We start from the raw sequence: 22,561 nt of genomic DNA, 5'->3' as shown, positions 1-22,561 counted from the left end.
CTGGTGTGTGATATCTTCATTGGTATGCCCAGTTCCTGGAGGTGTTCTACCGATGACAATTGTGATTCTCGTTTGAACGTTTCCAACCGGGAGTTTTTTGTTTGTTTTTAGGGCATCACATCAGAGTTAGTGTTGTACTATTCATTATACCCGTTATCAAAAATCAGGGCTTTATTCTAGTCGCTCAATGAGATCTTTGTACTCTGCAGCTTCGACTACAATAGTCATTTATGCCAAATTGCCCAAACAATAAGTTCTAACATGTCCAACTTGCCTGGAAAACAAAACACCAGGACATAGGCCGTACCGCTTGCTCCAGCCAACCTGTGCCGCACCAATCCCATACCATACCATCACGATGGACTTCATGGTTGGCCTACCATTGAACAACGAAGGCTTTGATGTCCTCTTAGCAATGACCGACAAGTCTTCTAAGCAAAGCGGGTCTGTATTTTTGATACATTTTCATTTTCTCTTGTTTACACTTTCATCGAAGCTCGAAAGTCACGAATCGAGAGACAAAACGGATCCGAGGAAGGGGTACCCATACATCCCAACCCTGAGGATGGGTTCACTCTCATCACAATCATGCCGAGTCCCTGGTTAACGGCCTGCTTAGACAGATAAAGACACTCCAACGCTCCATATATATCCACGTGCTGGAATGGTGATCACGATTAGTTTTCAAAATTTGTCGAGCAGCCCATGGGTTACACCCATTCTGCAGTGACGATAGAGGTCTTACAGATGGTTATGTGGAAGGAACCGTGCCTTTCTATTTTTTTCTCCCTTTGCCGGAAATGGAGAGTACTGGGACGATTACGCGTGTGTACTATTAAGCAACAAAGGGTTTCGGAGGACTGGAACATCCTGAGGCGTCAACGGCCAGTGGCTCAGGTTGTTGTTGATGTGTACCTGGATGATTACTACGAACTACCCACTACCCACGCTACAGTTGTATCTACTCAATGCATCAGGTATTTGCGTTTCTGTGGCATATACAAAAGGTAACACGACTCGAGAAGTTATTCCACACCTCAAAATCGGAATAGATCATGTTTTAATCTGCACCACTATCTACACCACAGCACAAAAGTTACAAAGAGGCTCAAGCCCCAGCACGCTCCGGCCCACTATTCAGCTGCAGCTTATGCCCAAAAGCAAGAGCATAGACAACAAGCGGAGAAACTTAAGAGTAAAAATAGCTAGGGAGGCGAAGAGAAGACATAAGTTCCCGCTCATCTCATGGCCATTGGCATGAACATGGAAGGCAGGAAGTATTGTAGACATTTAAACACACACATTGCTCATAGATTTGGGGATAAAGAAACTGGGACTGAAGTCTCAGTAAACGGTCATAAGTGTCGTTAAGAAGAGAAAAAAAGGCAAAAGATCGCTCGAGGGAAACAGAAATTGAAAACATCAACCCAGGGGTATCACGGTGCAAGTCTCAATACTGCTCATCTTCATAGTCGACTTGCGCGGGACTGCCTCGGTAGCGGGTTCGCTTGGCGTTGCCTGGGCTGTAGGAGCCGGCAGAGGCGAGGGGACGCGGGCCAGTTGGCTTACGTGTAGGGGGAGAGCGGATGGCAGAGCTCTGGAGAGGGCAAACATTAGCATTGATTCGATTGAAACAAGAGGAAGGGAGTCTATGGAATACATACTCTGGAAACGGCACGGTCGCCGCTGTAAGCAGGTTCTTCGTCATCCGCAACTTTCGGAGGACGCTCAGGAATGAGAGGGCCCGCGTCCTTGATTTTGGGGGGACGGGGTGGGCCCGGTGTACGGTTTGCGCGGGAGCTGGTCTCCGAGTAGCCTGCGTCGGAGATTGGGGACAGACGCGTGGTACCGCTCACACCACTGTTGCGGTTTTGAAGAGGGTTGACCACGGGCAGGCTGGGGTTGGACTCCCATTGTTCTGAGCCAGTGGGAGAGATAGGGCCTCCGTAGACCTGAGCCTCGGTTTCGAGGCGGGACTGGTAACGTCCGGTTGGGCCTTGTCGAGGCTGGGGATGCTGCAACTCGAGGCTACCACGGTGGCCACGGTACTTGGGCACCTCTGACACCTGGGAAGGAACTAATGGAGAAGGGGGTCTGTTCTCATCGTGCCCGTCGTCCAAAGTATAGGTGGACCGGATTCTGTCATCTCCTTGAGGATCATAATAGTCGGTTTTGTAGGCACCAAGAGGTGCGAGATCAGATCCAGACCGAGACTCGTCCGAGGTCGGACGTTCTTTGCGAGAAGGCTGGATGCTGTTGCGAATGCCGTCGCCCATAGAGGTGGCCGTGGACTTGGACCAGCGGGAGATCTTTGGGAAAATGGAAGAACTGCTGGATTTGTGCTTGCGGGCCTTGGGGGTTGTTTCGGTGCTGCGAGCTGATGTGGCCACCGGCCTGCGTGGAGGCGTATCAAGCGGCAATGAGCCTGAGCGCTCGTGACCAGGCCGCTCACGGACAGGGAGATGCGAGGTCATGAATTGGTCACTATCATCAAGCTCAAGGTCTTCGTCAACTTCGTGGACGGTGCTGACTCGCTGATCCGAATCTCTGCGCTGTGCATTCACCGGGTGAGAAGAACTGGACCCGTAGGGAGACCGGCTCGTCTCAGCAGGCATTCCGTTTGGACCGACATTCTCATACCCACTTGGCTCCATGCTTCCCATTCTGGTGCCACTAAAGCCATCTTGTCCAGATCGCAGGGCCTCAACTTCGCCAAGCAGCTGCTCGAGCATGCCTTCAATTTTGGTCAAGTCATTACCCGACTTGAGACTCAATCCCTTCAGTGCACGCTTGAAGATGCTCTTTCGCTTGTCTTCCTCATCAGCTGTGTTTAGCTGCCGATTCCGAGAAGCGCTGGGGGGCAATGGCCGAGGACCACCAAGCGCTCTGTGAGTGCGCTCATGTCCTCTGTCGCTAGTGTCCATGATGAGATCATCTTGGTCAGCGATGAATTTCTTCATCTGCTCAAAGGAGGTGCGCATCTCAGCAGCACTTCGAACCAAAGTAACCAGGATCTCGGTATCTCTAGCATTCCGCTGGGCATCCCGAACTGTCAAATGATCCATAAGAGCCACAATATCCTGGGACTGAATTCTCTCGATACCCCGGCCGGTAGCACTGTCGTAGAGTGGTGAGCCAACACCGTGAGAGTAACCACTGAAGTGGCGTTCATGACCAGCGACAAAAGGATCGTCTGCCCCAGCAGGACTATCGAAGCTACCCATTCCAGCGGCATCTACGCCCCCCAGACCTTGACTAGCTTGCTTTGGGGTTCCGATACTGGGAGACATGGGGTTTGCGGCCGAAACATAGCCTTCATCCTTGGCCCCAGGAGGGGTACCAAACATTTGCTGGGGTTGGTTGTCGCCAGAGTGAGCAGAATAGTCATCACCACCAAAGATATTTTGGGCAGTCTGGTAGTATTCTGCATCAAGTCCGATTTGCTGCTCGGCATTCAGACCCTTGGACCCACCAATCTGTTTATCGTAATAGTGATCCACTGGTGGAGACCCGGAATGATATCCCCAGCGATCTGCCTGGGCAACGCCACCAATGGGGCCCTGTATAATGGACGGATTGGTGTTTATCTCAGACTCCGATTCTTGGCTTTCAGCATCCGGAAGAGGACTCTCCATTCCACGCGGGGCCTTGTCAGGCATCATAGCAGACTCGTCCATGTCCTCAAAGGACTGGGTAACGCTCTGAGGGGGGGATGTGGCACCCATACGTCGAGGGAATGAGGTCTCATCGGCAGTGGAAGCATCCTGGCGTTGTTTCAAGGGGCTTCCGCGGTAGACTTCACTTCCCGACTTTTCAGGGCTTCGGCTACCTGATCGTTGACCCAGATCTGTTTGCGAGCGGTTCGCAGATGAGACCTGAGACTCAAGAACAGAGGGATCCATCAAGGACGCGACTGCGGATTCAACGGCTAGTGGGTGGATAAATTGGGGGTTAGCAGCAACGCCGGTTGCTACAGGATGACCTTCTTTGACTTTGTCCATGAAGTCAACATCGCTATCTCCATCATCAACGGAGCGCCTGCTCTCCTCGTCGTAACCATAGAAGCCATTGTCCTGGGAGCCCTGGCGCGAGTGCTCATACCCGAGCCCCGGCGAGTCTTGGCTGTGCTGCTTGAAAAATCCACTCTGGCTATGTGAGCTGGTGCCCTGGCGAGTGGATCTCGCGAGGTTTGTACTGGGGGCAGATGACAGAGAGTCAATGGAGAGTCGAGGCTCAATGTCATGTTTGCCGTCGACGTGTTGCTCGCCGTGACCCGCATAATGATCGTGGTGAGTCTCAGTATGATCACTCGCAATACTCTGAATGGGGCTCAGTCCACGACCAGTGGTTTCATGGTGATAGTCATCTTGCGTTTCATGATGTCCAGGGTGAATGGCATCAAGGAGATTAGCTGCGGCTGCAGCTGCAATTTCCCAGTTGCCACTGTCGGTTCCAGGAGATTGGCTCTGGCGATGCAGGTCACGATCCGAAGCACTGTGCACCGAGATGTTATGATTCGACCGATTGCCATGACGCATTCCGAGTTCATAACGCGAGTCAACAGAGTTCCTAGTGGGAGTGCGGGAAGCCGGTGACATGCCCTGGCCCGGCGATCCACGAGGAATGTCGAAGTAAGAGGCCTGCTTTTCGTAAGTGGGACTAGCCGTTCGCTCAGAGAGCAACGAGTTCCTGGTCAACTCGGAGTCAATCTCGCTGTGCATTGGCATTGGCGCAACATTGTGCTTCTGGAAAACAAGTTCCGTTTCGTTGTATTTCATACTCTCAGTGCTCTTGCGTGAGCCACTTTTCCGGGAGCCACTATTTCGGCGGTGCTCTTTTTTGCCGAGGCTAGAGTTGGAGTTGTGGTGTTTCAAAGAAGCCGCTGTGAGTGCAGAACCGACTCGGGCAGCTGCATGGGCATCGCGGAGACCCTTACTCTTCTGTCTGCGGATCTTGTCTTGTTCGGTGTAGTCAGGTCGATTGGCCCATCTCACTGCCATGTCGGAGACTTCGCTGCTTTTACTTGATTTGCGCTCCTTGTCACGTGGGGCCGACTCGGGAGAAAGGACAATGCCCTCATCTTTGCTATCCTTGTTCAGAACAACTTTGGGCTTCATGACATCGGGTGCACTGGCGTGCTTGGAGAGGCGTCGGCCTAGCTCATCTCTCGAGCTCGTGCCGGACGAATAAGATGTAGCCATGTCCCGATCAAATTTGTTCTTGTTGGTCATGACCTTTTGGTCCTTCTTGAGCTCCTTTAGCTCTGGTAGAATTAATCTCCTGATGGCATCCTCAACCGTCTCGAGTAATTTTGGGTTGTTGATAGATGACTTGGATGCACCGGAGCGGACTGAGTACTGATCGGATTTGCGGTTTGAAGAGACTCCAGATGTGCTGAGCAAACTAGATTCAGGACTGATGATATCCTCTTCCGCATACTTGTGCTTTCGGCGACGAGATGTTTTTGTGTCGGCTTCGAGGTAATCCTTGCCGCCCTGGCTTTTGTGTTTTCCGCTCGAAGCCTCTTGAGGTGATCCGGTGAGTTTTTCTGCTACTCGATGCGCAATTCGCTCCTTACTCAAACTGCGACTTCTTTGTCGGTGAGGAGTCTTAAGCAATCCCGTGTCTTCACGGGGCGAGCCACGCTCCAGACTCTGGCTGCGTTTCCGCCTGGGACCCGCCGACGAAGCGTTGATCATGCTTTCCGGCGGCATAGATGAAACCTCGGATGCCATGTATCGGGTGTCTTGTGAGAGGGAAGACATTTCGCTATCCTGTCCGCGGTTCACGAACTCAATTTCTACCGGCTCGCGACGTGGCGAATGATGACCCTCCTCAGCTGAAAGTGAACCAATGCTCTGGTCATCCGTTGCGCCCGAGTCTAATTGCTTTCGTTTTGATGGCGAGGGCAGAGATATCCGGTGGGTATAGGACGGTTTCCGAATACCGCTTCCGCTTCCGCTTGATTCGGTGATTTGGAAATGGTCTTTTTTGTGTTTGGACTTTCTAGCTGACGATGGCGTAACACGTACTCGCACGCTGGGACGAGAGACGATGCCGCCCGATCCTTTGCCGCCCTCAAAATACTCGATGAGTAACGAGGTATGAGAGTCGTGTTGAGATCGAGACAATTTCTCGTCGCGGTCCCGCTGTCGCCGAGTGGAGACAGTGATGGGGCTACCGTCGTCTGGGATAGAGTACGACGTTTTGTCTGTGCGGCGAGAAATGTCAGTTGCCAGATCTGTGCCCGTTGCGCTGTCCCCCGGGGTATCGATGATGGATTCTGTGGGAGCGGGAAGCATCGGTCTGCGGGTATTGACCCCCATGATGAAGAGGCGTCCTTCAGCCCAATCGCATGCTCCGTCGTGCTCTGTGTAGGGATGTGTTGCTGGGGGGGTTCACTGTTGCTCCGTGCTTGTTGGCACGATAGTGGGGAAGGACAAATTATAGGAACTCAAGAAGAGATTCCCGAGAATTATTTTAGGAGTTGAGAGCGTACCAGCGCGGACCACAGAACAGTGGGGAATTAAGAATGTGGGATTAGGGAAGGAGAGAGAGAGAAAACGGTGAGAGAGTGTGTCGCCGATCCCTCACATGAAAATGTGAGAGGAAAAGGGGAAAGAATTCAAGATCTCTTAGAATAAAAGATGAAGAGGATAGCGAATATCAGCCGGTACCCGAGTAATTAAGATAGTTGCCCAGCCTCCAAAAAAAATTGAAGAGGCTGGATGTGTTGGCGATGTACATCCCAAGTTCCGAGTTGCGCGGGCCACCATACAAGTAGTACTCAACAGCTACTTTCGTACAATAAGGTATACTGTAAACAAACGGAACCTTGGGATGTATTCGGGATCGTCTTTTTGGTTCCTTGGTTCATCTTTTACTTTACTTGATTTGGTTTTCTGTGGTTTTATTTTGGTGTGATTTTTCCTTTTTCGTCTTTTCATCCCAACCTTGGAACTTTGATCTTTAACCCTTCCAAGGTTGAACTCATCTCCTAAAGGCTACTCTGTATAACCTCTTTTGTGGCTTGGAATCTTGGCAAATCCAACTTGAACTTTCCCCCAAACGACAAAAACAACTTGTCCTCGTCACACACGAACACATACGGTCCACCTGTAGTTCTCCGTGGGACCCGCAAAAGACAAGGCAGAAGAACCGGAGCAAGCACACCGTCGCCCAGACGACAAAGACCCTGGAGACCGGGTGATTGGCCCCAGCGTCTGCCAACTCATCACATTCGTGTGTGCTCGAGCTCTCAACCTAACCAACCTCTCCATATAGAATTGATGAGAATGATTGAAGTTGATGAAATGGTTGGTCTACAGCCCAGATATGAGCTACACCGACAATATTTTCCAACTTTTGGCCCCGGATTTACTATCCGTGAACTCACTATGACTGGACAGAACTATAAACGCAGCGCTTGCAAGGGGGCGCAAGCAATTCCTATCGAGCCTACTTATGCAGCTGGGGGTTGAGGACTTGCTGCATCTCGTACATTAGTGGCAATCAAGCTGATTGACGCTGTCATTGGCAAACGATCGCCTGACTGCAATACTGTGTAAGATTGGCATCTTCCAATTGGATCGTTTCGGCGGGTATTGGGTGCCCTGTAAAACTCATTGCATATAGGTACCAATATGTACTTCTGTAAGGATACTCTTACAAGGATTTTCATTATTGTATCTCTTCTGTAGTGCTCCTGTCCTTGCTTGACGTCGAGCCCCTTCCACGTGGAAAAAGTCCGAAGCCCACATGGTTCAATGAAGGCTTGCCGTGACATTCTGCTGTGGCATTCCGTGTGGGAAGGCATAAGCCTTAGGCTAATCACACATCAGAAATTGCATGATAAGCGCCTAGGCATGTGCAACTAAACGGTCAGATCTCGGATTGACCTCTCCTAGGCTGAGTGTACTCCGTATACTTAACCTTTTTACAACACAAAGTACAATAGACCATTGACCAAGGCGTAAGGAGGTGTAAATAAAATTGATCCATACCAAGAGCAAGACGCGTTCGACTATCTCACTGCTGGCCATACGAATACTCAACTCAAATGCAATCTCTCTTATGATTACTGAATAATGGGACAAAACTGAAACCCAAATAGATATATCCACATTGCTGAACTCCAATGTCCCTAAAATAAAAATGCAGAGACAATCGATCGCTTTTGATGTTCATACAGATTGTTCTCAGTCATTGTGCTTCCGCTTGAACTTCAGTCCAGCACCGTGCTTGGGCTGGCTACCGTAAGTGCGGCGACCTTGCTGCTCCTGCTTCTTATCGCGACTGAGACTGGAGCCCAGTTGGATGTCAATGCGAGGCGGGGCATTGAAACCGAAGCCCTTGGCAACCTTGACGAGGTCAAGTTTGTTCACGTCGAACACAGTGCGAAGGGAGTGCGAGGCGTATGCTTGGAGATAAGAACGGTAACCATCCTTGGCAGACTGTACAGATGGGTTATTAGATGAGTGATCAAAAGTAAATGAGAGAATGGGGGAGATGGCTTACCTTGTTGAGATAGTAGTTCTGGCCGATGAGTTTCTCCAGCTGGGACTGCACATTGACAATCTTGGAGGCCGGGAACTCGAACTCCACGACGGGCACACGCGCCTCCTTAAGGTGCTTCAAGAAACCAACCTCGGAAGGCTGGAGGAACATCAGACTGCGACCCTTGCCTTCTTTACCACGGGCGGTACGTCCGACACGGTGAATGTAGTCACGAGGATCATCAGGGGGATCAAACTGGATAATCCAATCGACAGCGGGGATCTGAAATTGGAGTCAGTTATGGAATAAACATGGGAATGGGGGTTAGGAAACATACATCCAAGCCACGAGCAGCAACATCGGTACAGATCAAGGTACCTTGTTTGGCATTGCAGAACTCGAAGAAGGTGTTGGTGCGCTTCTGCTGCTTCTGCTTTCCGTGCAGCTCCAGAACGGGGAGATCGATGTAGTTCAAAAGCTCAGCATGGTACTTGACACAGTTGCAGCTCGAAAAGAAGACAATAATCTTCTTCTTAAGGTTACGCTTAAGGAACGAGAAGAGAAGCAAGAAACGCTTGTCTGCTTCACACACCACGTAGCCTTGTTCCAGACCCGCCACCGTGCTGTGCTCCTTGCTGTGGTCGACGTTAATGTAAAGGGGTCCGGGGCGCAGGGATATCCGGGCCAAATCCTCGACCTTGGTGGTCTGTGTGGCGGAGAAAAGCATAGTCTGACGTTCTTCTTTGGGCAGAATCTTAACGATCTGGCGCATCTCATCTTCGAAACCGACTTCGAGAATTCGGTCTGCCTCGTCAATGACCAAGGTCTTCAGGTTCTTGAAGATGAATCCTTGGGTGTTCTGGAGGTGATCCAGCAAACGACCGGGTGTGGCAATGAGCAGGTTGACACCCTTCATCAGCTTCTCGGCCTCGGCGCGACGGTTGGCACCTCCGATAACAATACCGTATGTCTGCGAGTGGTGGGCCATGAGCTCACGGGCGACACCGAAGATCTGCAGTGCCAATTCGCGGGTAGGAGACACAACGAGAACACCAGTACCGTTTCTGGGCTTGAAGCGCAGGGCGTGCAGCATCTCAATCGCGGGGAGCAGGAAGGCCAAAGTCTTTCCAGAACCTGTCTTCGCAGCACCGAGCACATCACGTCCGGCAAGCAAAGGAGGAACAGTACGCTGTTGAATCTCAGTCATGGTTGTGAAGCCCATGTCCTCGATACCCTTCATGGTCTTCTCGGAAAGGTTGAGCTCAGTGAATTTCTGCAGCTTGCCCTCAGTCTGGGGCAAACGGACATCTTCCATAGTAGGAAGGTCCGTACCATTCATAGCCGCAATGTCTTCTTCGGCATCACTGCCTTCCTTTGCATCCACATCCTCGACATCTTCAACGGCTTCGGAGTTGTCGGCGCTTTCTTCCTCGGGACTCGGTGAAGGGCTGACTCTGCGCTTCTTGGTAGCTTTCTCAGCTGAAGCCTTCGGGGTCGAAGCAGCACTCTTTTTCGGGGTCACTGCAGGGCTGGATTTGGCCTCCACGGGCTTGGCGACATCGCTCTCTGTTTTCGAGCTGTGCTTTCTCTTGCGCTTGTTGATGGACTTTGCGGTGTCCACGGGGCCAGGCATTTTGTTGATTGGTTCTTCGACAGTGTAATATTTAACACTGAAACAAATCAATCAAGGGTTTGTTTCGTTTCACCTGGACCTTGTGTTTTGCAGGTCTAGATTATTGATCTCTGCGGGCGGAAATCATTCTGCTACTTTTTTTTTCTGATCGGTAAAATGTGGCAGAACTCCATATCACGTGTTGATAGACTCGATCAGTTGGTGCCTTGGTACCATGATGCCTTGATGCCTTGTCTATGAGGCGAATATTATTAACTAACTAGTTAACTAACGTATTTCACTACCGAGCTGCGCACACCACCGAGCTGCGCACCCCACCCAAAACGCGTCCCTAAATTTGCACTTAATCAATTCAACCACCCACCATGCCACCAATTCGCTCTCAAAGCTCTCGAAATTCAATAGAGCAAGAAGGCAGGATCTTATTAGCTACTCAGGCTATTCAGAAACAAGAAATAAGCTCTGTTCGTGAAGCAGCACGCCGATTTAACGTACCCGAATCGACACTCCGGACACGCCTACGTGGCGTTCAACACCGCGCGACTTCTCGTGCTAATTCTCATAAACTGACACAAATTGAAGAGGATTCTCTTCAAAAATGGATTCTCTCTATGGATTCTCGGGGATCAGCACCTCGGCCTTCTATGGTTCGAGAAATGGCGAATCTTCTTCTCGAAAAGCGCGGAACTACCCCGGTCCTTTCAGTCGGCGAAAATTGGGTTACAAAATTTGTGAAAAGGAACCCTCTCCTCTCCTCCCGATTCTCGAGACGCTATAATTATGAACGTGCGAAGTGCGAAGACCTAAAGATTATTCAGGAGTGGTTTAATCTTGTTCAAAATACCATCCTTCAATTTGGAATCGACCCCGATGACGTTTATAACTTTGATGAGACTGGTTTCGCAATGGGGTTAATCGCTACTGCGAAGGTGATAACAAGGAGCGAATTCTACGGTCGGCGCTCGCTTTTACAACCTGGAAATCGCGAATGGGTGACTACTATTGAGTGTGCAAATGCATCGGGTTGGGCCCTCCCTCCGTGTATTATTTTTAAAGGCAAAGTCTACTTGGAATCATGGTTCGAAGGCCTACCAAACGACTGGCGAATTGAAGTTAGTCCTAATGGTTGGACTTCAGATGAAATTGGACTTCGCTGGCTTGAAAAGCTCTTTATTCCTAGCACTTCTCTTCGTACGAAGGGGAGGTATAGGCTGCTAGTTCTTGACGGACACGGAAGCCATTTGACCCCGAAATTCGATGAAATCTGCGAGCAAAATAGGATAATACCTATCTGTATGCCTCCGCACTCCTCTCACCTTTTACAGCCTCTTGATATCGGCTGCTTTGCTGTGTTAAAGCGATCATATAGTCGGTTAGTGGAGATGAAAATGAGACGCCAAGTTAATCATATTGATAAACTTGATTTCCTCGATTTATACCCACTTGTACGAATCGAAGCTTTTAAATCGGAGACTATTAAGAATAGCTTCGGAGCAGCTGGTTTAGTCCCTTTTTCACCAGAAAGAGTGATCTCGAAGCTGAATATTCAACTTCGAACCCCAACACCCCCTCCTAGTAGGGGGAGCGATTTAAGCCGGAATTTCACACCAAAAACACCTGCTACAGAGAAAGAACTACGTCGACAGGCTTCGTCAATCAAAGCTTTACTTCGTACGAGGTCTCGAAGCCCGCCTAGCCCGTCAGATCGTGCATTAAACCAGCTTGTGAAAGGCTTCCGTCTCACAATGCAAAGCGCTATTTTATTAGCGAAGGAAAACCAGGAATTACGCGCTGAAAATGAGAAGCAGAAGCAAAAGCGGACTAGATCCCGAAGGCATATTGCTTCTGAAGAGGGCCTTTCAATTGAAGAAGCCTCTGCATTAATTTTGCAGCAACAGGGAGCAAGTGAAGCACCTCCCCCCGGCCCTGGCACCTCTAGAGAATCGGCTATTCAGCCACGTACTCGGCCCCCCGGGGGTGTGGAATATGCAGATTACCAGGGCATCGAAGGGAAACATGTCCAAATAGACCAATTAATTAGTTGAATTAATTTAATGTGTTTTGGTTGAGATAAATGCCTTTGAAATTGATCGGGTGATTTAGGTGCGCAGCTCGGTGGTGTGCGCAGCTCGGTAGTGAAATACGTTAGTTAGTTAACCCTTTAGTTAGTTAACTAGGCCTGTGACCCCACGAGGTTAGGCATCTCTTATGATTTTGATTATTACTTGGATATATAGACACAGCTTTGGAATCAAAAAGACTACATTTGTTTCAAGTTTGAGGTCCCCATATTTAAACATCACTAGTCCTCTTTTTACACACAAAGAGAAACGATGCCGGACAAGATGCTCGCCTGGTGGGCTCATGCTTTACTTAGTGGAACAAGGACGGAATGTTAGTATGAAGGCTGTGCAAGTGCCGATATCTTGGCTTCAAGTTAGGCAGCTGAGATACTGCAGTACGTATGACATGTGTTGAGTGACCGCTCAGTTGTCGCGTACATATCTGTCTCATGCCAAGGGCTGGGCTCCTCTGTCTCTGTGCACTGGTACTCGGTATGTCTACAGAGTGCCCTGGATGTAAAAATAAATTGCATTGACTAAGATCCAATGTAGTTTCCAGCCAAGTCAGCTTTCTATCTCTCAATAAGTGTCGATAAGACAATGACTACCTAGCTTGACAGTCTAGTGTCAGGTAAACGCTTTTTTTCGCTATAAGTGCCAGAAGAATATATCCCGGATGTATGCAAATTGAAACAGAAAACTGAGGACGAGAATTCCGTGCAACACGCGGAGTATAAAATTGTAAATAAAGTGATCGAAGTCCTCCACATACATTTATTCAACGGTCCAATTGCAATCACGGCAGAAATTTTTGGCCAATGGAATGCAATAATCAACCAGCCAATCAGACAGTAACAGTGGATCCAAAAATACAGCATAGCCAGACCACCCGTGACTCAAACCACATCTGACCGTTGCAAAATACTGGTACAGGAGTCCCGATGTCCCGTCAATATCTCATTTAGCACATCAAACCCCCAAAAGTTGAGACAATTGTGTACTCTGTAGATGGGATTACAAGCTGAGCAGAAAATCAAGACGTCATGATGCGCACGGGAGAATACGTGATCATTCTGATCCTTTTCTGGTGATCAGGGGGTGGCAGTAGAACACACTAGGGAAGCTAATTACTTAGATCCATAATAAAGGGGGAAGGGGGGTACTATATGAGTTGACACAATGATACCAAGCTCACTTATGGTCCATGCATATTGAGGTTCCTTTATTTCTGAAACGTGTTTGATCCGACCAGACGATGAAGATGGTCGTTGCCAAACGAGGCTGTGCAATGTGTGCATAATCTTAGTTGGTTGGCATTTGTATAATGTCGATCGCTGTAACACGCCTATGCAGCCTACTCAGATGTTTCTCTTTTTGATATTCATATAAAGGATAGGAAAAGAGCACATTGTGTCATTTGTATTATCATTGAAAGGTGTTCTGTATCTATAAATGGGGAAAAAAACACAGTCCAATGGTATTCCTAGGTCTAGAATCTAGATGGTAGAATAAGAATAATGTCTGCAATGTATCCCATAACTCTTACTAGTATCAGATTAGCACTTCGGGAGGACTACCCCCCGGATCGAAAAACCATCAGAAACATCAAAAAGACGACAAAGATATTAGCCAAGGCTCCTTGGTTTTTCTTCCGTTCAGTGATCTGTCGCCAGAGATGCGTGCGGTTACATTCGATGACCATGGGCTCTTTACTGGAGTCTCTACCGACCCAGAGGACGACACTATGTTTCTTGCATATATTTCCTTCTCAATGATCAAATCGCTCGCCAATTGCTCACTTGCCAATCTTCGTACAACCTATTATCTTAAATTTGAAGAGATTGATCGACATGGACCGGGTATTGATCTCTCTTCATATGAAGACAAACTCGGGATCCCTCAAAAAGTTGCCTTCAAATTCAATGTTACACAAAAGCAGAGGTCTCCAGAAGGCTTGGAATGAAGTCAACATTCTTGGGCCTTTGCCACCACATCCAAATATAGTACCAATTGATCGCATCCTAGAAGACATGGAATCTCGAGCGATTAGATTCACAACGGAGTGTATACCAGGTGGAAATCTAGCCAGTCCAACCAATTTAGAAATGCCTTTCAGATTTGAGTGGCTGCAACTACTCATAGAACTGGTGGATTTCTAAACCTCGAGCTAGGAATCATGCGTCAAGATACTGCACCCCAGAATCTATTCATTCATCCTGATACGAATGAATGGGTAACAAAGCAAGACAAGGATATGGACCGGTATCTCAATACACCCAAGTGGCTTACATGGCCGGACCTACCCACGCCGCCCGACTATAGTGTGCCTTTCGAGCTGGGCAAACCCCGAGATGGAGAGCCTTATATGAGAACGGGCGTGCGATCTCGATGCATTGCTATGAAGCTGAGACACATTACTTTCGCTGGGTGAGGCCACCTCGAACTAGGCTGTCAACAAGGGTCAAGAAGGATGAAGTAGCCGATGTCTGAAAGGCCATGTTCGATCCCAGTTACAATAGGGTGAAGGCTGAGTCCTCTGTGACTATCTGCTGATATCCAGGATTACACGAATATAGATCCAGATGGTCATGTGATGCCAATAAGTAAACGAGCGCTGGAATTTTTCACCCCCTAATTCAGCGCCCTCACAAAAGCGGCAGCTAAGATGGGCCCCACCAGAAGCGCTTCGGAGTAGGGAGGATCCGTACTGTACATACGGAGTAGTAGGCAGCGACTTATATAGGTGGACCTAGAAGGTGTAAAGTAAATTAATTAAGGCAGACGAAATACTGACACATTATATTCAGATATTTTATCTGTTGTATGTACGGAGTACGGAGTATGTAACGGTCCACTGTGTGCGGCACACTCCACAGCCGGGGGCAACAGTTCTTTTGGTTCAGTGCACTTAATATTGGCATATCCAAATTTTGTCTCTGCTAATAATAATTAGGCCTAAGGACCCGCCTGGTTCCGCCATGATCAACCGCTTTCGGCAGGGGAGGCGTATTGAGAAGGGGAAAAAAAAATATGAAAGAGAATGGGGTATGGGGGAATGAGCAAAATCCGGAGTGTACGGAGTAGTGAATAACATGAATAGCATGAATAGTATGAATAGCATGCACCAAGCAAAGAAAGCAAGTGAAACAGATGATCTAATTAGGCATTCTGTGTGTTGAAGGGGGTGTGGCCATACAGAACAAAGTCAAACAGCAATACAGTACAATACAATAAAGGATACAACTCTGATTGGCCCAGAGTTAGGCGCCCCTGTCCTTTTACAGTACATAACCACATACCCTTGGATGGCGATGGTCATCCAGTGTGTCTCTCCCACGGACCCTTGTCGACCTTGTCCCTGGTCCCTGAGAGACTTCTTCTCTCACCCTCATTCTCTCATTGTCTCTCATTTTTCTTTTGATTCTAGACTTCTAGTCCACTTTAAACCAACTTCTCCCATTTACCAAGCCTATAACTTCGTTACTCCTTTTTCGGCCATACTGCGTATCGCCAGTCCACTCACTCTCGACATTTCGCTTTCGAATCACTCTCATTCAGGCTCTGGAATACTCTCGTTCATCTACACATCAAATTCAGCCTTTGATTCCCTAACCCCCCTTACGACTACTTCTACGCACCGTTTATATTCAATGCCCCGGTGAAAACGGCTCACCTTGACCTAACCCTGACTTTTCCTCCGATTTGCGACAAACAAACAATTTACGGCAAACACACACGGTGAATGTCCAAGGAGACATTAGGAAATAATTCAGCCCCACCGCGATCAGAAAGCATCCAGCTATACAAGAATTTCCGCATCCGGCGGCTGGTAACGTGGTATTCTGGAGTGCCACTGACACAATAGCCGTCAGGTCTCTTCCCCTCTCGCCCTGATCCTAATCTATCACTGGGAAAATCCAGTGCTTGAAACCTCTTCCTGATATCGAATATACACCAATATGCGGTTAATATCGCTTCTCACCTGCTTCGTTGCCTTTTTGGCGCCGCTAGCGTCCGCCGTTCAGCTCCTTGAATCCAATGCACTCAGCGTGTGCATGGAAAGCAGCAATTTCACGGCAACGTATTTCAGCGTCATCTTCTACCCAGCAAACAACTCCCTTGTGGTCGGGTTCGATGGTGTCTCATACATCGAGGGTAAGGTAGTCGCAGAGATGACCCTTACTGCCTATGGCTACGAGGCATACAAGAACACACTTAATCCTTGTAAGATTGATGGTTTCGGCATGTGTCCCATGGCCGCTGGGCCCATGGATTTGGGACCGCTTTCTCTCGATCTGCCAGAGGGCACTTCAGAAAACGTTCCTGGTATCGCTTACACTGTGCCTGATCTTGACGCAAATGTGCGGATTGTCATCAAGACAGCTGACACTATGGAGAAGATTGCTTGTGTTGAGGCTTCGCTTTCCAACGGCAAGACCGTTAATCAAGCCGGAGTATCGTGGGCAACCGCTGTCATTTCCGGCCTAGGTCTCGCTGCATCCGCCATTACCTCCGGGCTAGGTCACTCCAACACCGCGGCTCATGTCGCAGCAAATGCGCTCTCCCTTTTCGGATTCATGCAGTCGCAAGCGATTATTGGCATGACCTCTGTCCATATGCCCCCTATCGTGGAAGCCTGGACCCAAAACTTCCAATGGAGCATGGGTATCATCCGCGTCGGATTCATCCAGAAGATTGCTACTTGGTATCAGCGGGCTACCGGTGGAACTCCCTCGACAATCCTGTCACAGCTCGGAGATACTTCTGTAGAAGTCCTCAAACGCCGCAAGCGTGACTTCGCTGATCCAGCACTGGACCTCTTGAAGAGAGCCACAAAACCAATGATAGTTAAACGGGCAACCGGTATGGTCAAGAGATCCGAGAACAGCCAGAAGCTTCTTGTCATTCGAGGAATTGATCGTGTTGGGTTCCGTGCGAATATGGAGGAGACCAACATTTTCCTCACTGGCCTGATCTTCTTTGCAGTCTTCACCTGTGTTGTCGTCATAATTGTTGCAGCCTTCAAGGGAATTACTGAGCTGCTTGTCAGACACGGCAAAATGAAGACCGAACGGTTCCAGGACTTCCGCAATGGATGGAAGATCGTTCTGCGTGGTATCTTGTTCCGACTGACCCTCATCGGTTTCCCCCAAATGTCTGTGCTCTGTCTCTGGGAGTTCACCCAGCGTGACTCGGCGGCCGAGGTTGTTTTGGCAGCAGTCATGCTCCTTTCTATGCTCGTCTCTCTTGGATGGGCCTCCCAGAAGGTCATTCGGTTGGCGAAGCGTTCAGTCACTATGCACAAGAACCCGGCATACATCCTTTACTCTGATCCGACTTGTCTGAACAAGTGGGGCTTCTTGTATGTGCAGTACCGAGCAACATCATACTATTTCGTCGTTCCATTCCTCATCTACACCTTGATCAAGGGCATGTTTATCGGTTTGAGCCAGCCTGCACCGATCGTTCAGGCAGTGTCTTTGGTTGTCCTTGAGCTGGCTATGCTGGTCGCTGTCTGCATTATCCGTCCCTGGATGGACAAGAAGACCAACGTCTTCAACATCTCTATTGCTGTGATCAATTTCCTCAACTCCATCTTCGTTCTCGTTTTCTCAGACGTGTTCGACCCCCCTGGATTGATGATCGGTGTCATGGGTGTCATCTTCTTCGTATACAATTGCATCTTTGCCTTTGTCCTTTTGATCCTGGTTCTGATCGCCTCGGTCTATGCTGTGGTGTCCAAGAACCCCGATACCCGTTACCAGCCTATGCGCGATGATCGTGGCTCGTTCATCAAGTCCCAAACCCAGCTGACCACTGAATTGGATGCCTTGGGTGCTACAGCGCGCGGTGATATGAAGCCTGGGCAATACAACAATAACCCATTCGACGACGATACCGCTTCTATCTCCAGTGGAAATGGTGCATCCGTCGGTCGCCAAATGGAATCAACCTACCCACCGCACGGCTCTGCCGCCCAAGCACCTCGGTCACCCGTTGACCCATCTGTGCCACTGTTCCCCAGTAATGCGCCAGCTCATCACAATGCTCCCCCTGGATACGACCAATTCGGTCGATCACCTTCACCCGCTGGGAGGAGTCTTGATAACAACGCCCCTATTGGCCAATCTGCCTTGTCGGCGGCAACTTATCGAACCCAGAATAGTACCAGTCCCTGGCAACGGGGCGCTGGCTATGATCATTAAAAACGGCCGTTGGACTCTGATTTTGTCGCTTCTGAGATGAAGATATGTGATTTTGTTTTAGCGCGGAATACCGATGGTCTATGATTTTGCCAATCGCCATTCCTCTGGGTTAGGGGTTCTATTTTCTTTTTTTGCTTCTGCACAAGTTTGCAGCATCCTCGTCGCGTCAGATAAACTTCTTTTCTTAATTCACTCCATATGTCAATGGCGTGACCTCTTTTTCATCTATCCCTTCATTCTTCTCCTTCTCCTGGCTTCATTCGATCTCCCCCTGGTCAAATCCTTTCGTGGTCGCGTGTTTCTATTGTTTTTACTTCCGCTTGGCGTTCTTTGATGCATTCTGGATACGGTGATCGGCCTTGGGTTTCTTTTTCTCCTTTTTGTTGGCTTTGCAGTATCTCTGCTGCCGGTGAGATATATTTTCAATTTCTCCAGGTTTCAGCATCAGTCACCCTATATACCAGTATTCTGGCATGTAGTTCTAGTGTAAATAATAATGCAATATTTACGCCTCTTGATGCGGATGTCGGTGTTATTTTCAGTCCCTTGCTCTACGATTTTCATCCCTAAATCCCAGGATCTTGCATCTCGTATAAATTCAATTCCATGACCAGAACCGTAACAGGCCATCTTGTACGAAACACAACGTACGAAAATAAAGAGACGTATAAAAAAGAAACCGCTATTTTACATTAACAGTAAAGAGCAAAAGAAACCATGAGAGATGTCACGCCGACGGCACCACACATCCCCACAGAAAATAAATAAAGGTATCAGAAACAAACCATTTACGAACCCCAAGATCGTCATCATGATCACCACTGTTGATCCATCCTACCGGAATTCCCACCTCCGGGGGGAGGAGGATACCCTTCCAAGCCACGGGGCCCGGTAGGAATGGGCGAAGGACCACCAGACCCCATACCAGGCTGACCCATGCCGGGCTGGCCATGCATAGGCATAGGAGGGAAGCCCGCAGCGCCTGGTGGGGGGACGGGGAAGTTGGGGAAGCCGCCTGGGGGCGGGATCGGCAGGTTTGCGCCCTGGGGCATGTTGGGGAGGGGAGGAGGGAAGCCGCCTGTTGGCGGGGTTCCGGCGTTAGGGAAGGGCGGTGGGAAGGGCAGGCCGTGCGCTCCTGGGGCTGTTGGGTGGAACGGATATTGGTTAGCTTGATATTGTCCTGGGTAGAATTGGGATCCTCGTCTGTGGTTCTTGTTCTTGCGATGGGGTGGGATTGGAGGTAGGTAGGACATACGAGGTAGCATGCCTGGGGCACCGGGGGCGCCTGGTGGAGGGATGCCGAACGGGGGAGGGGGCATGCCTGGCATGCCTGGATGTCCTGGCGGTGTTAGCTTGTGTTTGAGTTGGTTTTCGGGAGAGTATGGGAGGAGAGTCGTACCCGGGAATCCGAAGGGAGGCGGGGAAAGCGCCGGGGGCCATCATGTTGGGGGCTTGTTGGCCCTCTGCGGCGTAGGAGGAGGTGATGGAGTCGATAACGGATTGGGCCTTTTCTTGGCCAATCTCTGTGATAGGTCCGAAGGGTTAGCTATCATTCGGCTGTTGGGTTTGACGGGTCTTGCTGCGCCATCGGTTGGACGTACGTTGGTAATAGTCCACCACGTTTCTCAGGTGGTTTCGGCCGGAGTTATGCGCCTTGCGCACGCTCATCGAGTCGTGTGTCAGATAGACATCGCAATAGTCGCCTATACATTGAAGTGAAGGGTTAGCAACTTGGCGATTGATGTGGGATCAAGAGGCCGCAGTCGATATCAAAGGGCATAGCATCGTATCGCATTGTGCCCGGAATAGGCTATCACACGGCTTGGTCTGTCTAAACCTGGATTTGGGACAAAACCTACAAAAGAGTTCATGGGGAGTTAGCTTCTAGTTGCAAAGATAAAGACCAGGGGGACTTATATTTAGGCATCTTGCCGGTTTCTGCAGCAAGTACCTTGCTGTCGTCGCGCGAAAGAGGAAAATTCCCTTCCGGGATTGGTTTCGTTCAGGAGGCGGGGGCCTTGGCTAGCAAAGATTTCACTGATTTGCACTCTTGTGATCTCGGCTGAATCTTGAAGGTGAAGCCTTGGTGACGCAGATAAGAGAGAAATTGAGGGAACAGGACCGATAAGTCGTTTCGGAGCTCGATGGCGAGAGTTGAACAGGCGGTCGGAAATGGCAGAATAGTGTCTTATCGCATAGGCTCTCTGTAACAAAGACAGCATCTCCTTTACTGAGAGGTGAATATTTGTGATTGGAATAATGATGTCTAGTCCAGCTTGCTAGTGTAATTTGTCCTGCCAGCTCTACACTGGCGCCAGAAATCGGTGCAAGCACATTTTTCCGCCAGTAGCATATGATATTCATCCACTCATTACCACACACAAAAGTAGTCAGATGCGTATGCGGTCTCTACCTTTGAGGAAGCAAGACTCTAATAATCTCATTTACCTGGCTCAAAGAGGTATTGGGGTATTATATGTAAGATAAGATCTGGATGTCTTTCTAGATGTTTTTATATATTCCTTTTGTTGCAGTTAGAGGGGAGTATAATGAGCTATAGAAGTACCGCTAGGAATGAAAGCAAGACAGGAATATCAGCACGCAGTAGACATGTCGGATTCATAACTTGACCACAATATATAAGGGCGGTAACGGTATAAAACATACAGAAGGCTTTCTCTACATATGATCTAGGATGGAATAAGTGAATAGCATTGAACTTATTTCGAATTGATTTACATCCCAGATCGATCTTCAACCTAAAAGAATAGGAGCTTGCACTGTACCCATGGGAGCCGATTTACACCTCCCACTTGCTTGCGACAGCCGGGGACAAGACGCCATTGACAACTCCACCTGGTGTTCTCAGATTTAAAACCTGCTCACCCTCTTCACGTTCAACCTCAAGTTTCCCGTTATCCGCGCTTCGAGCGAGTGACACAATCATTTGCAGTAAGCTAGCAAACTTGCCCAAAGCCGGCTGTTGGGCCTCCTCCCATTGCTTTACATCATCCCGCACGTCCTGGACCTGAATATCCTTGAATTGACCAGACATATGATGGGCGAGAATGAAGTTGGGAGTCTGCGAAACCCACAGCCGGGGTAGTTCTTCCTCAAGGGTGTTATGATTCCTTTTGTTGCGAGATCGGGTCTTCAGGTCAAAGATTGCACACTGTGAGATACGTCGACCTTCCCTTGCGATCTCAAGTTGCTTCGATGCGGTTTCTGCAGTCGTCGAGGGACCACATACAATAGTAACTTCTTCCATGGACGACAAAGTTTCCTCTGGGTCGATATCATCCTTTGGGGAAACATGATCTTCTTTGGGTTCCTCGGTTTCTGGGACCAGGTCGGGCAAAAACCCATCCGCCTCGAAACGTACCAAGCACTGCATGCCGACAAACTCATACTCAAGCACCCTTTGATGAGACTCGGATCCACGCACGCTTGCATCCCACGTGGTGTAAGCTTCTGGGAACGTATGTCCATACCCACGGACATCGGGAATCATTTCGGTGGGCGAGTTTTCCCTTCTGATAAAGAAGACTGTATTTCCGAGTACTTCAACAAGCATTCTGAAGGGCTTATCTTGCCCAAGTGCAAAACGTAGCAGGTTGACCATTGTATTATTGCACGCAATGATGTCCACACTAGTCACCGGGAAGTCGGGTTTGTCTGTCAGTATTGCTTGTACCATTGGCTCTAGAGGGTAAGTGGGATATTGCGCGGCATTTCGATCGCGATAGTATCCACCCTTGTCTTGTGGAAGCTTGGGAGGATTGGCTTTCGACAAAGGTGTCCACTTCGGAGGTTCACCTGATAGAAACGTGTTGATCAGCATCGATATATATCTGCGTGGACAGTGTCTAGTTCCCGTGAGACATCTCCTACCTGGAATGATTATCTTCTTCTGTCCCCAACCAAGCCAATTGTAGGACGTCAGACATCGACTGTTCGTGATACGAGATTTGGTATCATCTTGATCTGCCGGAGTTTCGATTTCACTGCGGTGGATTGTGACGATGACATCTCCTAGTGGAGGTGCCGGTGGACTCATCTGGGGAGTGCGTCCACCTCGTCCTCTCCATCGTCCTTGTCCTTGTCCTCTTCCACGCGAAGACATAGTGTAGATTCGTGTGATGATCAGAAAACAGCGAAGGTTG

General features: G+C 49.2%; 7 protein-coding genes across 7 annotated transcripts; 3 read left to right on the top strand and 4 right to left on the bottom strand.

Moving 5' to 3' along the window:
- Positions 1–1,450: 1,450 nt before the first annotated feature.
- N7500_002493 (uncharacterized protein) lies at positions 1,451–6,326 on the bottom strand (the record flags this gene model as incomplete). The annotated part of the gene is made up of 2 exons (XM_056673639.1): positions 1,451–1,597; positions 1,665–6,326. The coding sequence occupies 2 exons, from the start codon at positions 6,324–6,326 to the stop codon at positions 1,451–1,453; spliced, it is 4,809 nt and encodes a 1,602-aa protein (XP_056534164.1).
- A 1,872-nt stretch (positions 6,327–8,198) lies between these two features.
- On the bottom strand, positions 8,199–10,129 carry has1 (ATP-dependent RNA helicase HAS1; the record flags this gene model as incomplete). Its single annotated transcript, XM_056673638.1, has 3 exons — positions 8,199–8,453; positions 8,518–8,778; positions 8,834–10,129. 3 exons carry the CDS (start codon positions 10,127–10,129, stop codon positions 8,199–8,201), a joined length of 1,812 nt encoding a protein of 603 aa, XP_056534163.1.
- A 365-nt stretch (positions 10,130–10,494) lies between these two features.
- On the top strand, positions 10,495–12,174 carry N7500_002491 (uncharacterized protein; the record flags this gene model as incomplete). The annotated part of the gene is made up of 1 exon (XM_056673637.1): positions 10,495–12,174. The coding sequence occupies one exon, from the start codon at positions 10,495–10,497 to the stop codon at positions 12,172–12,174; it is 1,680 nt and encodes a 559-aa protein (XP_056534162.1).
- A 2,194-nt stretch (positions 12,175–14,368) lies between these two features.
- N7500_002490 (uncharacterized protein) lies at positions 14,369–14,623 on the top strand (the record flags this gene model as incomplete). Its single annotated transcript, XM_056673636.1, has 1 exon — positions 14,369–14,623. The coding sequence occupies one exon, from the start codon at positions 14,369–14,371 to the stop codon at positions 14,621–14,623; it is 255 nt and encodes an 84-aa protein (XP_056534161.1).
- Positions 14,624–16,151: 1,528 nt separating this feature from the next.
- N7500_002489 (transient receptor potential ion channel family protein) lies at positions 16,152–18,398 on the top strand (the record flags this gene model as incomplete). Its single annotated transcript, XM_056673635.1, has 1 exon — positions 16,152–18,398. The coding sequence occupies one exon, from the start codon at positions 16,152–16,154 to the stop codon at positions 18,396–18,398; it is 2,247 nt and encodes a 748-aa protein (XP_056534160.1).
- Positions 18,399–19,213: 815 nt separating this feature from the next.
- N7500_002488 (putative U1 snRNP complex component Yhc1) lies at positions 19,214–20,066 on the bottom strand (the record flags this gene model as incomplete). Its single annotated transcript, XM_056673634.1, has 3 exons — positions 19,214–19,737; positions 19,829–19,921; positions 20,000–20,066. The coding sequence occupies 3 exons, from the start codon at positions 20,064–20,066 to the stop codon at positions 19,214–19,216; spliced, it is 684 nt and encodes a 227-aa protein (XP_056534159.1).
- A 1,132-nt stretch (positions 20,067–21,198) lies between these two features.
- Positions 21,199–22,521, bottom strand: N7500_002487 (uncharacterized protein; the record flags this gene model as incomplete). The annotated part of the gene is made up of 2 exons (XM_056673633.1): positions 21,199–22,214; positions 22,290–22,521. The coding sequence occupies 2 exons, from the start codon at positions 22,519–22,521 to the stop codon at positions 21,199–21,201; spliced, it is 1,248 nt and encodes a 415-aa protein (XP_056534158.1).
- Positions 22,522–22,561: the final 40 nt, after the last annotated feature.

This window comes from Penicillium coprophilum (assembly GCF_028826855.1).
Source record: "Penicillium coprophilum strain IBT 35676 chromosome Unknown utg000002l_segment0_segment1, whole genome shotgun sequence".
Classification (NCBI taxonomy): domain Eukaryota; kingdom Fungi; phylum Ascomycota; class Eurotiomycetes; order Eurotiales; family Aspergillaceae; genus Penicillium; species Penicillium coprophilum.
This window is presented reverse-complemented; position numbering and strand designations above follow the sequence as displayed.